Below are 14,515 nucleotides of genomic sequence, written 5' to 3'. Positions count from 1 at the left end.
TTTTAGCAAGCCAGATTCTTCTGAAATCGTTTTTTTTAGTAGTTCGAAGATGAGCATTCCTGAAACATTATTTTGTTGACATTTAATATGATCTCTTAGAAATTGATTTCACCCAAATTGACACTTTCAATGTACATAAATTATATCATATTCAAATATTTAAATTAATTACATCGTATTCAAAAAAATTCAGCGATGAGCAAATTTGAGGTCTGCAGTAGCCAGTAGTAGCCTACTGTGGCTATTTGATCATAATGTAGGGCCTACCAGAGTGACTGAAAATGTTGTGTTGTTTGATACAATAAAACACTTAATAAAATGCATCATTATTCCCATACCATTATTACAGAGAATCAGACAAATTATGCTACCCTCTGCCTATTGGCTGCGTAGCTTATTCAAGCCGGTCTCAAAATACAACACTGCCTCTCTAATACAAAAATTGCTCTATAACTGGGCTAATAACTCACTAACTAGCAAAGGATATAAACAAATGTGCACACGTGGCTACATGCAGCTTTCACTTTGATCTCAAAACAAGCACATCTACTCAAGATCGCTCATACTGTAAACACAGTCCAGTTCAAAGTGAATGGCACAGTTCCATATATGGCAATGGTCTATTTACATATAGGCCTACTGCAGGTCTGACTGGTTATAGCGCACTGGTCTGTTTAGAGAACGGGCTCGAGTAGTGCTTGTCATTGCAATAGAATCTTACTCCGATGCGTTCTGCCTACAACAAAATCTCTTGCATAGTTTGTTTTGTTTTGGTATGTTGCATTGAAAGTGGCTAATTTTGTGTTGATTTGATCACAATTGCTTAAACTTTAAAAAAACGTAAGCTTATGCAACATTAACCAATTATAAACAGTTCTGTAGCAATGAGATGTGTGCAGTAGACTATAGGCCCAATACAGTATCACTGCATATTGGCTTTGCTTGAATTGCCCTGCCAATGCATTGTTGTTCGGGACATTTAAAAAAATATTTATTTCAAAATTTGAGGTAGGCTATATGATCAAACCGGTGATAGATCCATTGTTGTATGACTTGTAAAGCAAAGCTGAATGAGCATACATTAAAATAATTTGCATTTTTTTATGGGCTGGTGGTGCCTGCATCTGATGGTCAGTCTCAGTGGAGGGAGAGAGCAGCAGACTGAGGGTCAGTCTCAGTGGAGGGAGAGAGCAGCAGACTGAGGGTCAGTCTCAGTGGAGGGAGAGAGCAGCAGACCGAGGGTCAGTCTCAGAGGAGGGAGAGAGCAGCAGACCGAGGGTCAGTCTCAGAGGAGGGAGAGAGCAGCAGACCGAGGGTCAGTCTCAGAGGAGGGAGAGAGCAGCAGACCGAGGGTCAGTCTCAGAGGAGGGAGAGAGCAGCAGACCGAGGGTCAGTCTCAGAGGAGGGAGAGAGCAGCAGACTGATGGTCAGTCTCAGTGGAGGGAGAGAGCAGCAGACTGATGGTCAGTCTCAGTGGAGGGAGAGAGCAGCAGACTGAGGGTCAGTCTCAGCAGAGAGAGAGAGCAGCAGACCGAGGGTCAGTCTCAGCAGAGAGAGAGAGCAGCAGACCGATGGTCAGTCTCAGCAGAGGGAGAGAGCAGCAGACCGAGGGTCAGTCTCAGCGGAGGGAGAGAGCAGCATACTGAAGGTCAGTCTCAGCGGAGGGAGAGAGCAGCAGACCGATGGTCAGTCTCAGAGGAGGGAGAGAGCAACAGACTGAGGGTCAGTCTCAGTGGAGGGAGAGAGCAGCAGACCGATGGTCAGTCTCAGAGGAGGGAGAGAGCAGCAGACCGAGGGTCAGTCTCAGAGGAGGGAGAGAGCAGCAGACCGAGGGTCAGTCTCAGAGGAGGGAGAGAGCAGCAGACCGAGGGTCAGTCTCAGTGGATGGAGAGAGCAGCAGACCGAGGGTCAGTCTCAGTGGAGGGAGAGAGCAGCAGACTGATGGTCAGTCTCAGTGGAGGGAGAGAGCAGCAGACTGATGGTCAGTCTCAGTGGAGGGAGAGAGCAGCAGACTGAGGGTCAGTCTCAGTGGAGGGAGAGAGCAGCAGACCGAGGGTCAGTCTCAGCAGAGAGAGAGAGCAGCAGACCGATGGTCAGTCTCAGCAGAGGGAGAGAGCAGCAGACCGAGGGTCAGTCTCAGCGGAGGGAGAGAGCAGCATACTGAAGGTCAGTCTCAGCGGAGGGAGAGAGCAGCAGACCGATGGTCAGTCTCAGAGGAGGGAGAGAGCAACAGACTGAGGGTCAGTCTCAGTGGAGGGAGAGAGCAGCAGACCGATGGTCAGTCTCAGAGGAGGGAGAGAGCAGCAGACCGAGGGTCAGTCTCAGAGGAGGGAGAGAGCAGCAGACCGAGGGTCAGTCTCAGAGGAGGGAGAGAGCAGCAGACCGAGGGTCAGTCTCAGTGGATGGAGAGAGCAGCAGACCGAGGGTCAGTCTCAGTGGAGGGAGAGAGCAGCACACTGATGGTCAGTCTCAGTGGAGGGAGAGAGCAACAGACTGATGGTCAATCTCAGTGGAGGGAGAGAGCAGCAGACCGAGGGTCAGTCTCAGTGGAGGGAGAGAGCAGCAGACTGAGGGTCAGTCTCAGTGGAGGGAGAGAGCAGCAGGCTGATGGTCAGTCTCAGTGGAGGGAGAGAGCAGCAGACCGAGGGTCAGTCTCAGTGGAGGGAGAGAGCAGCAGACCGAGGGTCAGTCTCAGTGGAGGGAGAGAGCAGCAGGCTGAGGGTCAGTCTCAGTGGAGGGAGAGAGCAGCAGACCGAGGGTCAGTCTCAGTGGAGGGAGAGAGCAGCAGACCGAGGGTCAGTCTCAGTGGAGGGAGAGAGCAGCAGGCTGAGGGTCAGTCTCAGTGGAGGGAGAGAGCAGCAGACCGAGGGTCAGTCTCAGTGGAGGGAGAGAGCAGCAGGCTGAGGGTCAGTCTCAGTGGAGGGAGAGAGCAGCAGGCTGAGGGTCAGTCTCAGTGGAGGGAGAGAGCAGCAGACCGAGGGTCAGTCTCAGTGGAGGGAGAGAGCAGCAGGCTGAGGGTCAGTCTCAGTGGAGGGAGAGAGCAGCAGACCGAGGGTCAGTCTCAGTGGAGGGAGAGAGCAGCAGGCTGAGGGTCAGTCTCAGTGGAGGGAGAGAGCAGCAGGCTGAGGGTCAGTCTCAGTGGAGGGAGAGAGCAGCAGACCGAGGGTCAGTCTCAGTGGAGGGAGAGAGCAGCAGACCGAGGGTCAGTCTCAGTGGAGGGAGAGAGCAGCAGACCGAGGGTCAGTCTCAGTGGAGGGAGAGAGCAGCAGACCGAGGGTCAGTCTCAGTGGAGGGAGAGAGCAGCAGGCTGAGGGTCAGTCTCAGTGGAGGGAGAGAGCAGCAGGCTGAGGGTCAGTCTCAGAGGAGGGAGAGAGCAGCAGGCTGAGGGTCAGTCTCAGAGGAGGGAGAGAGCAGCAGGCTGAGGGTCAGTCTCAGAGGAGGGAGAGAGCAGCAGGCTGAGGGTCAGTCTCAGTGGAGGGAGAGAGCAGCAGGCTGAGGGTCAGTCTCAGTGGAGGGAGAGAGCAGCAGGCTGAGGGTCAGTCTCAGCAGAGGGAGAGAGCAGCAGGCTGAGGGTCCACCTCTCAACATCCCTCCGCTCTCCCTTTCCTCCGCTGATGGTGAAACACGAGTCTCACCGCATTATTCCTGAATCATGCACAAATTCATGTTGTTACTCCTATTTAAGGAGAAAGTGGTCCTTAGTTCGACCATTAAAAAAAAAACAAGCACACATAAAACCTGAAAAAGCCATACATGCACATGAATAAAATCATGGAGGATAACACACAATAAAGTCTGGGACTTATTTCCATTGTGGTCCTCTTGAGACAAGATGGCTGGACAAGATCCAACACAGTATGGCAGTGAAACAATAAAACAAAAACAGAGAAGAAGAACATCTCTCTCATCAAAAACAGAGAAGAAGAACATCTATCTCATCAAAAACAGAGAAGAAGAACATCTCTCTCATCAAAAACGGAGAAGAAGAACATCTCTCTCATCAAAAACAGAGAAGAAGAACATCCATCTCATCATTCCAGTTACATCATAGGGGTTATTCATATGGACACAGAAGACATCAAACATATTTGTACTTTATTTTTAAAGTGTTCAATGGTAAAAGTCCCAAACATACACTGTTTACTGTTTTGTATTGCTATTGGGTTTGGTTAAATGGTAAGTATCACTAATCCCACTACATATAGCGATGTTCTCTTAACATTTTAATGAAAAACATACAATGCATTATAATTGTACTATTTTATTTATTATCACAACATTTTAGTCACTAGCCCATTTCTCCATCAAAGCTTGGAGCTTGTAGGAAAAGTCTTCATATGAGAATTGCGCAGATAGCACTCTGACAGCTTCCATTTGTTGGACTCTTCAAGGAGTTGGGTTGAAGCACTAGGTTACTAAGTGAAGGACAAACTGAATCGCTTTCATTGAGGACACTTGAGTGTCGCAGCGGTCTAAGGCACTGCGTCTCCGTGCAAGAGGCGTCACTACAGTCCCTGGTTCGTATCCAGGCTGTATCACATCCGGCTGTGATTGGGAGTCCCATAGAGCGGCACAGAATTGGCCCAGCGTCGTCCATGTTTGGCCGGGGTCGGCCGTCATTGGACAAGCGTCGTCCGTGTTTGGCTGGGGTCGGCCGTCATTGGACCAGCGTCGTCCGTGTTTGGCTGGGGTCGGCCGTCATTGGACCAGCGTCGTCCGTGTTTGGCTGGGGTCGGCCGTCATTGGACCAGCGTCGTCCGTGTTTGGCTGGGGTCGGCCGTCATTGGACCAGCGTCGTCCGTGTTTGGCTGGGGTCGGCCGTCATTGGCCCAGTGTCGTCCGTGTTTGGCTGGGGTCGGCCGTCATTGGCCCAGTGTCGTCCGTGTTTGGCTGGGGTAGGCCGTCATTGTAAATAAGAATTTGTTCTTAACTGACTTGCCTAGTTAAATAAATAAATAAATACTAATTTAAAGGAGTGGATTGACCACTTAATTGAGCCCACCATTTATTTTCATCATGAACAAAAGCTATTGGTTTTCTAACCAAAGTTGCAAAGAAGGAACTGATGGTCCACATCGAATGTTAGGTACTGTATTTGTGGTAGATTAAAGAATCCTATAAATAAATACAAAATGGCCAATTTGGGTGCAATCCATTAGCTTGATTTCTCAGAGATGAAATTATATTTCAACAAAATAATGCTTCTGGAATAGAAATGTTTTATATTGTTTCTACCTACAGAGACAACTTCAGAACAATCTGATATTGTTTTGTGCGTTTTGAGGTGGAATGACTCCGTGGTTATATTTGGGGCAACTCCTTGGCCTACGCCTTGAGAAGAAGCAAACTGACCAACAGAGAACCAGTGGTGGAAAAAGGACCCAATTCTCATACTTGATTTAAAAGGAAAAGATACCTTAAAAGAAAATGACTCAAGTAAAAGTGAAAGTCACCCAGTAAAATACTACTTGAGAAAAAGTATAAAAGTATTTGGTTTTTAAATATACTTAAGTATCCAAAGTAAATGTATAAATAGTTTCAAATTCCAATTATATTAACCCAGCACGATTATTATTTTATTTTTTTTAATTTACGGATAGCCAGGGGCACACTTCAACAGTCACACATAATTTACAAATTAAGCATGTGTGTTTAGTGAGTCCGACAGATCAGGGCAATAGGATGACCAGGGATGTTCTCGTGATAAGTGCGTGAATTAGACATTTTCCCGTCCTGCTAAGCATTGAACATGTAACGAGTACTTTTGGGTGTCAGGGAAAATGCAAGGACTAAAAAGTACATCATTTTCTTTAGGAAGGTAGTGGAGTAAAAGTAGTCAAAAATATAAATAGTAAATATACAAATACCCCCAAAAACTACTTAAGTAGTACTTTAAATCATTTTTACTTAAGTGCTTTACACCACTGCAGAGGATCAATCGGAGGGGTGGACGCGGCTCCCAGAGGATCAATCGGAGGGGTGGACGCGGCTCCCAGAGGATCAATCGGAGGGGTGGACGCGGCTCCCAGAGGATCAATCGGAGGGGTGGACGCGGCTCCCAGAGGATCAATCGGAGGGGTGGACGCGGCTCCCAGGGGATCAATCGGAGGGGTGGACGCGGCTCCCAGAGGATCAATCGGAGGGGTGGACGCGGCTCCCAGAGGATCAATCGGAGGGGTGGACGCGGCTCCCAGAGGATCAATCGGAGGGGTGGACTCGGCTCCCAGAGGATCAATCGGAGGGGTGGACGCGGCTCCCAGAGGATCAATCGGAGGGGTGGACGCGGCTCCCAGAGGATCAATCGGAGGGGTGGACGCGGCTCCCAGAGGATCAATCGGAGGGGTGGACGCGGCTCCCAGGGGATCAATCGAAGGGGTGGACGCGGCTCCCAGGGGATAAATCGGAGGGGTGGACGCGGCTCCCAGAGGATCAATCGGAGGGGTGGACGCGGCTCCCAGGGGATCAATCGGAGGGGTGGACGCGGCTCCCAGAGGATCAATCGGAGGGGTGGACGCGGCTCCCAGAGGATCAATCGGAGGGGTGGACGCGGCTCCCAGGGGATCAATCGGAGGGGTGGACGCGGCTCCCAGAGGCGAGGACAGTAAATAAAGGTTAGGGATGGGGCTAGAGTCCTTTGAGGCGATGACACCATAATGCCCACCTTGATCAAATAATCTACATTGACAAGGGATAGCCTACTCCTCTCTCACTGGACATGCTGTATAGGACGAGCCACAAAGGGGTAAAGGGAAAAAAACAGAACTCCCTACTTGTCAATAGGTCACTTTAGGTAAGCCTATCAGGGCGAGTCTGAGTCAAGTCTCTAACCTCTCCTACCTCAAGTCTCTAACCTCCCCTACCTCACGTCTCTCACCTCTCGTCTCTCACCTCTCGTCTCTCACCTCTCGTCTCTCACCTCTCGTCTCTCACCTCTCGTCTCTCACCTCTCGTCTCTCACCTCTCGTCTCTCACCTCAAGTCTCTAACCTCAAGTCTCTAACCTCAAGTCTCTAACCTCTCCAACATCAAGTCTCTAACCTCTCCTACCTCAAGTCTCTAACCTCTCCTACCTCAAGTCTCTAACCTCTCCTACCTCAAGTCTCTAACCTCTCCTACCTCAAGTCTCTAACCTCTCCTACCTCAAGTCTCTAACCTCTCCTACCTCAAGTCTCTAACCTCTCCTACCTCAAGTCTCTAACCTCTCCTACCTCAAGTCTCTAACCTCTCCTACCTCAAGTCTCTAACCTCTCCTACCTCAAGTCTCTAACCTCTCCTACCTCAAGTCTCTAACCTCAAGTGCTGAGCAGAACTGCATTATATGTTCCACACAGGTTCTCATTGCAATCCGACAACACCGAAATCGGATATATTCCAGATGTATTATCTCTCTCCCTCTCTGTGTGTGTGTATGTGTGTGTGCTCTCAAACTCTGCTTAATTGCTTATGTGCCTGAAAGTATTCTGAGCGGTAGCAGTGTACGCTGGGATCTGAAGACCAGATCTGCCTCTCTACCTTTGGGAACATGAGACGGTATTTTTGGAATCATCCCATTTCATTCAGACCCAATTGAAAATACAGCACACACGGAGGGATCTGGTTAGAAGCTCATGTATTTTCCAATATTACAGAGCAACAAAACATAAAATCGGCTCACTGGCAACCGCAGTAGAATGTTCTGTCTCTCCGAGGCCCGAATACAACTGCATCACCCTTGGTCAAGGGGCCAATTGTGTCAACTGCAGTAGAATGTTCTGTCTCTCCGAGGCCCGAATCCAACTGCATCACCCTTGGTCAAGGGGCCAATTGTATCAAGTGTCTCAAAGTAAGAGTGCTGATTCAGGGTCAGATTTAACTTTTAGATGACAGCGAATCAAATAACAAGGATGAAGGGGACTTGATTACTCCTTCACGGAGGTGCTTGATACATATAGCCCCCCAATCAAATTGGTGAAATTAATTAAATGAGATGTTCCACTCAAAAAACAGAGTAAGGTTGTACTCCTACCCGAGTGTTCTCGGGAATGAGGATATATTTCACTGTTCTACTATGCTACAGTGTGTAGATCTGTGTCGGTCTTTATGAATAACAGCTAAGACAAGACGATCTGTTCAGTTGGTCAAAGGAATACAAAACAGATGTCTTGTCGAGGTTGTGCTAGATTCAAAGCGCAGTTGTTGTTTTGTTTTTTTTTTCACTCCCAGATCTAATAGTCAACGTAGGGCATTAAAAACAAGCACAAACAGAGGGCAAATTAAATACGACCAGGTCACGTACTCACAAAGACTCTAAGCGAAGGAGGGCTGATTAAGGATCAGTTTTTCCCTTTTAGAGCATACCCAATACACCTTATAAAAGGACAGAGGGGACCTGATCCTGGACCAAGGCTACTTTGAGATGCTATTTGAATACAGACGCAACTTTTCATGACAACAGTTGGGAGTTTGAATGGGATTGATTTACAGGCAGTTACTCTCTGAATCGTATGCTAGTGTATTAGATACGTGTCAGAATTGATGTAACTTTCTCGTCCATTTATTGTTCTTATTCATACTGTCAGTGGTCCCGTGTGGCTCAGTTGGTAGGGCACGGTGCTTGGAACGTCAGGGCTGTTGGTTCGACTCCCACGGGAGACCGGTGGGATAAGAGCGTCTTTTTAAAATGACAAAAAAATAATGTAAAACGTAAAAATGTCAGTGAGACAAAGGACAAAAGTGTGTTAAATGTTGTATTCAGACCCCTTGCCTTTTTCCACATTTTGTTACGTTACAGCTTTATTCTTTCTCGTCAATCTATACACAATAACAAAGCAAAAACAGGTTTAGATTTTTTTTCGCAAATTTATAATGAACAAAAACTGAAATATGACATTTACATAAGTATTCAGACCCTTTACTCAGTACTTTGTTGAAGCACCTTTGGCAGCATGATGCTACAAGTTTGGGACACCTGTATTTGGGGAGTTTCTCCCATTCTTCTCTGGAGATCCTCTTAAGCTCTGTCAGGTTGGATGGGGAGTGTCGCTGCACATGTATTTTTCAGGTCTCTAAAGTGATGTTAGATCGGCTTCAAGTCTGGGCTCTGGCTGGGCCACACAAGGACATTCAGAAACTTGTCCAGAAGCCCCTCCTGCATTGTCTTGGCTGTATGCTTAGGGTTGTTGTCCTTCTGGAAGGTTCTCCCATCTCCACAGAGGAACTCTGAAGCTCTGTCAGAGTGATATTCATGTTCTCTGTCACCTCCCTAACCAAAGCCCTTCTCCCCCGATTGCTCAGTTTAGCCAGGATGCCAGCTCTAGGAAGAGTCATGGTGGTTCCAAACTTCTTCCATTTAAGAACGATGGAGGCCACTGTGTTCTTGGGGACGTTCAATACTGCAGACATTTTTTGGTACCCTTCCCCAGATCTGTGCCTCGACACAATTCCTTCAACCTCATGGCTTGGTTTTTGCTCTGACATACACTGTCAACTCTGGGACCTTATATAGACAGGTGTGTGCCTTTTCAAATCATGTCCAATCAATTCAATTTACCACAGGTGGACTCCAATCAAATTGTAGAACCATCTCAAGGATGATAAATGGAAACAGGATGCACCTGAGCTCAATTTTTAGTCTCATAGCAAAGGGTCTGAATACTTACGTAAATAAGATCATTCTGTTTTGCAAACATTTCTAAAAACCTGTTTTCCCTTTGTCATTATGGGGTATTTTGTGTAGATTGATGAGGAAAAAAAATAATAATTGAAATCAATTTTAGAATAAGGCTATAAACGTAACAAAATGTGGAAAAAGTCATGGGGTCTGAATACTTTGCAAATGCACTGTATCTTTACAACTTCTAACATCTTATCAAAAGTTATGTTCGTGAACAATGGTTATTATATCTAGTCCAACTATTAAAGTCTCATATCAGACATTAGCTTTGTATCTGAGGAGACATGTACACCCCATACATCTCCTTACATTTGGCACATTCACATTTTTTTTCCTTTATTTAACTAGGCAAGTCAGTTAAAAACAAATTGTTTTTTTCAGTGACGGCCTAGGAATAGGTTAACTGCCTTGTTCAGTGGCAGAACGACAGATTTTTTGTCAACTCAGGGATTTGATCTGGCAACCTTTTGGTTATTAGTCCAACGTTCTAACCACTAGGCTATCCTGCCGCCCCTTTGACACTAACCTCGTGCAAATACGACATACATAAATAAATGAACCAAAATAACAGTATTAGCGTACATATTTGACTAGACTGGCTATTTCAAAGCACAATGAGGACATGAAACATAATTAATTGTCTTGCATCAGTGAGCAGATGGTGCAGTGGGAAAGGGGGTTACCTAGTCAGTTGTACAACTGAATGCATTCAACTGAAATGTGTCTACCGCATTTAACCCAACCCCTCTGAATCAGAGAATTGCGGGGGGGGGGGGGGGGGGGGGAATAGAGGGTTAACTGCCTTGCTCAGGGGCACAATGACCTTGTCAGCTCAGGGATTTGATCCAGCAACTTTTCGGTTACTGACCCAACGCTCTAACCACTAGGCTACCTGCCGCCCCCCCTCTAACCACTAGGCCACCTGCCGCCCCAACTACTATGTTCCCTTCAGTAAAGCAATCTCTGCATCTGCTCTATGGCCTTTAACAAACAGTAGGCTTGAGTACACAGAGTAGGTTATACAACACAATCATCCTTCAGGCAAACTGCTGGCTATTACCAAACCCAAGGATCAAAACAGATCAGAGAAGAGAGTATAAGATGTGAAGTACTTTCTCCCAGAACGTGTGTTGTTTGAACTGCTTTCAAAAGGTCACATATTGTCCCCGTGACTATGAGGCTTATAGCAATACTGCATGTCTTGGAATGAAACTCAAGGTGCAGCAATTAAAATGTATCGAAAAGACCCCTAGAGCCAGATTCCCAGGCACAGATTAAGCCTAGACTAAAATGCTCTATCAGTGGAGAATCTCGATTGAACATGCTTTTTAGCCAAAGGTCTACTATCAATCTGTATCCGGGAAACCAGACCCACACAAGTACCTCTTGACCAGCTTCAAGCTACATTCCACATCATTGAGCTGGGCCTTGCTTCACAGATGAGTCATGAGATCTCTAATCTGGTCATCAGTGACTATTGGGACTCAATGCAGTTTAGAGCAATGGGGTGATGTGGAAAACAATTGGATTGGTGATAATTCACATCTTATATATATATATATATATATATAAAATGGTCTGTACACCCCCCTACAAAGTGACAAAAGGTTTGTGTTCAGACTCAAATGTATGTCCAAATGAATTTATATTACCACCACATAAAACTGTTGTCTTTGTTGAAGTACCTAAATGGCTATCCAAACACACCTATTACTACTCTGCTATTTGTTACTACGGTAGCCTCAAATGTGACTCTCGTGACTAATACTGTAACTAGGTCTACTGTAGATATAGCCACCAATGTGAACCCGAGTATCAACATTATCTTTACTGTTAGACATAATAAGAGTCACATGCTCTTACTATAGAGGCTTACTGATAACCATGGTAACAACTATAACCATGGTAACACCTATAGCCATTTGATTGTGAATGTAGGTTGGCATCACCAGCCATCTAGATCTGATATTATGGTGTGGGTGGTGTCATACTCAAGAGTCATAGCTCTCAAGCAGGAAACATTCACAATCTGTGGCACCGTTTCACTTCACACCCTCATGTTTATAGCCCACTGCCAATGAACGGAACTGAACTAGATAAGAATTGATCACGCAGCTGTTCTGGTTCTTAATTAGCAGAGGTCTATTTGAGAATGATGCCTGTTTGTTTTGGATGGATGCTTCTCTCAGGGAATCTAAATACAGTGGTTTTACAGTGTATATATAAATACAACATACACATCAATTGCACTTTAAAAATGCATATCTTGTTAGCTTGAATGGTGTGGTGTGTGTTATTTGTATAGCTGAGCTATAATATTGCAATGGGGAAAACAGCCACATTGCTGACAAATATGTTCGAAAAACTAAATAGATGTAATTATTGACAAACTAAATGAAACCATGCAATTTATAAAAACAGAACACCACCTACCTTTCCCAAATGCTTTGGCCACCAGCCACGTGAGGCTACAGTAGATTTTTGCTCGAGAACAATCATAGTGATCGGAAGACTTTATTGCGGGAACAATAAAGGTATTTTTAATTTCCCTGGCGTCCGTCACTTCACCCATCATAACACCCTGAAGTGTCAACAGCCTTCGGCAAACACAATGATTACTAACTATGTCGCAATAGAAGTCGATGACATCCCACCATAATGGAATTGAATGCACCACACGTTACTTGATTTGCCAGCCTTCAATTGCCTATGTAAATGTACAATTCGTTGGAGCAGACATGGAGGGTTGACTGCAAACCATCGGTATGGTATTGTCTAACTCCTTTGAGTCAAAATGAATAGTGCAATTAGCGACTCTGCCTGTATTTTTCTGCCATTCTGCTGCTACCTGGGTTGTAATCATTAGTCCAAACAGAGTTTCTATTGGAGAAATTCAGGTAGGGTCCTCCCCGTTTCGTTCCGTTTGCTTACTTTTAAGAAAAGTTTTGCAACAGAATCGGCGTAATGAATACGCCCCAGTTTAAATGGGGTTCGCCTAATAGCTGTCAACCTATTTCAGAAGAATCTCACTGAGGAAGGCGCATATTTTCTTCAGATAGAGACACAAAACATTCCGATTCCCATTCAAGTCTTTGTTTTCAAACACAAGTTGGTTCCCCTCTGCTTTTCCTCGCTTGTTGCGGTTCTCCTGCCGCACTGTGGCTAAGAAAGGGCTGCACTATTGCGCGTGCGCGTACCACCCAGCCATTTCTGCACAACATCAAAAGAGGCCAGCATGCTTTTACTACAGTTAGAAATTGGACAGAATCTACGCATCGCATACATGGCTTGATTTGTTTGGATAAAATGCCTATGTTCTGTCAGTTTATATGTAAAACGCATCCCTGGATATATACACATTCTAACTAACCAATGAAATAGATTAGCCTGTCGAGTTTGGGACTATGCGGTTCTATCTGCAAAAATATGATTCTGAGATCATTGGCTTTAAAGTTCCAAACCCTCATTGATTTGAATGGTGTCAGCTCTTTTTTTAAATATTTTATTATTTTGAACTTACTTAACAACATGACTTGGGGGTATTTAGAGTCATATATAGTTAGAGAACATTGAACAGAACAAGGGTATATCAATAACTAAGTTTGAACAAAAATTCAGATACAACCTTGATGAATTTGCTTAATCATTTGTTGTGGTTCAGCCTTGTATTGTCAGTTGCAAGTATTTACTTGATATATAATGCATCATTCCTTTATTATGTGGATTTGTAGTCCTAGTATGCATCATCATTGATACAATTAGGCTAGTTGAACTCAACATTATTCATTGAAACCACTTCGATGTGAGATTTGCTGCTATGTCAACATGTCAATGTGCTTCTGACATGTTTGTAAATCAATCAAATGTATTTATATAGCCCTTCTTACATCAGTTGATGTCACAAAGTGCTGTACAGAAACCCAGCCTAAAACCCCAAACAGCAAGCAATGCAGGTGTAGAAGCACGGTGGCTAGGAAAAACTCCCTAGAAAGGCCAGAACCTAGGAAGAAACCTAGAGAGGAACCAGGCTATGAGGGGTGGCCAGTCTCTTCTGGCTGTGCCGGGTGGAGATTATAACAGAACATGGCCAAGATGTTCAAATGTTCATAGATGACCAGCAGGGTTAAATAATAATAATCACAGTGGTTGTCGAGGGTGCAACAGGTCCGCACCTCAGGAGTAAATGTCAATTGGCTTTTATAGTCGATCATTCAGAGTATCTCTACCGCTCCTGCTGTCTCTAGAGAGTTGAAAAAAGCAGGTCTGGGACAGGTAGCACGTCCGGTGAACAGGTCAGGGTTCCATAGCCGCGGGCAGAGCAGTTGAAACTGGAGCAGCAGCACGGCCAGGTGCCAGGGACAGCAAGGAGTCATCATGTCAGGTAGTTCTGGGGCATGGTCCTAGGACTCAGGTCCTCAGAGAGAGAGAAAGAAAGAGAGAAAGAGAGAATTAGAGAGAGCATACTTAAATTCACACAGGACACCGAATAGGACAGGAGAAGTACTCCAGATATAACAAACTGACCCTAGCCCCCCGACACATAAACTACTGCAGCATAAATACTAGAGGCTGAGACAGGAGGGGACAGGAGACACTGTGGCCCCATCCGATGACACCCCCGGACAGGGCCAAACAGGAAGGATATAACCCCACCCACTTTGCCAAAGCACAACCACATACCACTAGAGGGATATCTTCAACCACCAACTTACCATCCTGAGACAAGGCCAAGTATAGCCCACAAAGATCTCCGCCACGGCACAAACCTGACAGGAAGATCACTTCAGTGACTCAACCCACTCAAGTGACGCACCCCTCCCAGGGACAGCATGGAAGAGCACCAGTAAGCCAGTGACTCAGCCCC

At 45.8% G+C, this 14,515-nt stretch overlaps 1 protein-coding gene across 2 annotated transcripts in view; it reads right to left on the bottom strand.

Annotated features, from left to right (window-relative positions):
- LOC110528753 (calmodulin-regulated spectrin-associated protein 2) overlaps positions 1 to 12,831 on the bottom strand; it is a 118,299-nt gene extending 105,468 nt beyond the window's left edge. For both annotated transcript variants that reach the window (XM_036985747.2, XM_036985790.2), the window contains exon 1: positions 12,085 to 12,831. In XM_036985747.2, the coding sequence (XP_036841642.2) occupies positions 12,085 to 12,226 (142 nt within the window). In that variant the 5' untranslated portion in view covers positions 12,227 to 12,831. The remainder of the gene's footprint in view (positions 1 to 12,084) is intronic.
- Between the last annotated feature and the right edge of the window lie 1,684 nt (positions 12,832 to 14,515).

Source organism: Oncorhynchus mykiss, chromosome 1 (genome assembly GCF_057628025.1).
Source record: "Oncorhynchus mykiss isolate SJ-2025 chromosome 1, ASM5762802v1, whole genome shotgun sequence".
NCBI classification, from domain to species: domain Eukaryota; kingdom Metazoa; phylum Chordata; class Actinopteri; order Salmoniformes; family Salmonidae; genus Oncorhynchus; species Oncorhynchus mykiss.
This window is presented reverse-complemented; position numbering and strand designations above follow the sequence as displayed.